Here is a 2,702-nt window from a genome sequence, read left to right on the forward strand (position 1 = left end):
TTATAATCCTCCCACCCTTTCCTGACCAGTACGCGTGACTGCATCATGAGCTCTAGCAGATTTCGTATACGGGTGGGTACATATTGGTTGTTACATGTGGAAATCCGGGGCACGATCGCGTCCGGGCTAATGCATCATCTATCTTCTCCCCACCTCGTCCCCGACAACATGACGAAATCATCGCTGTCCTCCGTCTCAACCCGCCTGCCCTATCTTCCATGAATCTTCTGTACATCCAGGTTATTCCCCGCTGGTCCCCCCACACCTCATTATTCCAAATCCTCGACCACCACAGAGTCTGCCGAACGTTCGAGCTTGATTGATCACAATCCGCCAGGTCCAACGACGTCGCCACAGGAGTCCCACCAGTGAGGACCTCAACGCGTGCACAGTGTGCAGTCAGACTCTTTAGGAATGCTCATTCCGTTATTTCCTTGAGGTCCCTCAGCTATCTACCGTCCTTTCAAGTGACCATGCGTGTGGGTTATATCTTGATCGCGGTCGTGGCGACTCTCCTTACTTGCTTCACTTCGATTACGACAAGCGAACCCCTGCGTTTCAAGGAGGCTACCTCGAATCGTATCCTATCGGCTGATGACGAGGAGAACGAAGGCATGGGCAGGCGGCTCGTATGGCTCAGGCGCGTGGATAGTGACGATCTGAAAGCATTTCCCTTGACTGAGGTGAAGTTGATTCTAGCGAAAGAATCGACACGGAATCAGTACTTACAGAGCTGGGGAGATGGGAAGGTTAGCATCAAGAACCTAGCAAAAGGTCTTAAGCTCAGCACTGCTAAAAGCAAGCGTTTGCGGGATATCCTGAACCGGAACAAGAAGGATCAGCTCAAGGTATTGAAGATGTATGAGGATTACCTGAAAACGCTTAAGAAGATTCCTTCTCCCCCAGTCGCATAGGTAGCGTAAAGCATCCAAGGCAGGGAATTCAGTACAAGCTATACGTCTTTGCCATTTGTTAGTTTTGTGATTAAGTGAACCTTATCTCGGCAAGTCACAGCTGTCCGGTGTGTGTGACAGTTCTCTCGTACTCCAAGCCTCTAATACTTGAGTAGTAACTTCACATATTGAACATAGTGTGTCTTTTGATCGCACTTATTACTACTCGAAATTATACGCTTGAAGACTAATACCGGTAGTGGTACTCACATTCCAACTACAGTACTACATCCCAAAGTAGTATTAATACCTCGAAGTGCATGTATCAATCACTGAGACAAGTACTAAAAACAAGCAGCTAAGTGCATTGTAAGCTCTTAATGATGTAGCCCAACACACTGCTCGTAAAAGTTCAGGTAAGCTTGGCACTCTGCGCCTGGTATTTCTGAAACTTGCTGGACAGTTCCCATCCGAGACCGACAAATACGACAGCCACTCCGAGCCACGACATGAGAGTGAGCTCGTGTCCGTACCAGACCACAGAGAACAAGATCGTGAAGAACTTGCGCGTGGTGGTGATCGTAGTGCACGTGAGCGCCGAGAACTGCTGGATGGTGAAATAAATGAAGTTCTGGCCCAACGCGCTGCACACGGAGAAGTAGAAGACCGAGTTGAGGATGGCCGGGTTCTCCATGCAGAAGAAGAAGCCCTCCAGTGCCTGACCGGTCACTAGGGCACCGATACCCGTGTACACAACAGCCCAAATGTTGGTGTTGAGCATCTGCTGGTGCACCGAAGGACGCAGTTGGTGCGCGATCTCCTCCTGCTTGGGGCCCGAGATGCCGTCCAGTGTGAGCGAAAAGAAGAGAAGAAGCAGACCGTATGTACTGTTCTCACGCTCGGCGTGCTTGGCTGAGCCTTTGCCCAATTGGAACACTGCGATGCCCGTCGTGATGACCAGCACGCAAATGTAGTCACGGATGGTGTACTTCTTGCGACGGATGAGGACGCCCATGAGCATAACGGGGATCATCTTGCACGACTTGCCCAGCGCTTGAGTGGGGAAGCTCACGTGTTTCAGAGCCTCGTTACTGCACAGCATAGCGCCCAGGTAGGCAGCCGCAGTCGTGGCGAACGGGGCCAAAGGCATGCGCGCGCGCTGCGGTTTCCACACGAACGTAGCCGCGTAGGCTACCAACGAGTTGGTGACGCACTGTACGAAGAGCATGAAGAGTGTAGACGTGAACTTGTCACCACTTGGAGAACGGTACGTGAAGCTGGCAAGAGGTAGCGGATGATACACATCGGTTGGTTTTGTGAAGGTTTAAACGATAGAATTGTAAGCTGCGTACATTTTCTCCTGGAAGATGCCATAGCTGAGGTAGCACGTGTAGATACCGCCGATGCAGATGAGCAGGTTCAGGATGCTCGAGTCCCGCGGGCTCGACGCGTACAGCACCGTTCGTCCCATGATGCCAACGATCTAATGACGAGTCGAGTAAAATGGCTGGAGTGCCACGTGTAAAAGACAAGTGATGTCGCTCGAAGGTAACACGATGTTTGAGCCACACAAACAGATGTTTTTCGCGAATGCTAACCAACTTTGAAAGAAACCAACGTACAAGCAAATAGTCGGGTTTTATTTTAAATTGTTTTTACCAAGTCTGTGTACGCCACACAAATGTCGCAACACCTTCCACAACCAGCAATTGTCGAGCGGCAGTCTTCAACAAGCTATTGCGCGATGCGGTCCAACGACAGCCAGAAGATCATCGTGGTGGGCATCCCCAAGACGCTGGATGACGCTCA

General features: G+C 50.8%; 2 protein-coding genes across 2 annotated transcripts; one reads left to right on the plus strand and one right to left on the minus strand.

Moving 5' to 3' along the window:
• Positions 1–457: 457 nt before the first annotated feature.
• PITG_20346 (uncharacterized protein) lies at positions 458–963 on the plus strand (the record flags this gene model as incomplete). The annotated part of the gene is made up of 1 exon (XM_002895832.1): positions 458–963. The coding sequence occupies one exon, from the start codon at positions 474–476 to the stop codon at positions 912–914; it is 441 nt and encodes a 146-aa protein (XP_002895878.1).
• A 342-nt stretch (positions 964–1,305) lies between these two features.
• On the minus strand, positions 1,306–2,364 carry PITG_20347 (Drug/Metabolite Transporter (DMT) Superfamily; the record flags this gene model as incomplete). Its single annotated transcript, XM_002895833.1, has 2 exons — positions 1,306–2,170; positions 2,246–2,364. The coding sequence occupies 2 exons, from the start codon at positions 2,362–2,364 to the stop codon at positions 1,306–1,308; spliced, it is 984 nt and encodes a 327-aa protein (XP_002895879.1).
• Positions 2,365–2,702: the final 338 nt, after the last annotated feature.

The sequence above is a fragment of the Phytophthora infestans genome, genomic scaffold, assembly GCF_000142945.1.
Source record: "Phytophthora infestans T30-4 supercont1.129 genomic scaffold, whole genome shotgun sequence".
Lineage (NCBI taxonomy): Eukaryota > Oomycota > Peronosporomycetes > Peronosporales > Peronosporaceae > Phytophthora > Phytophthora infestans.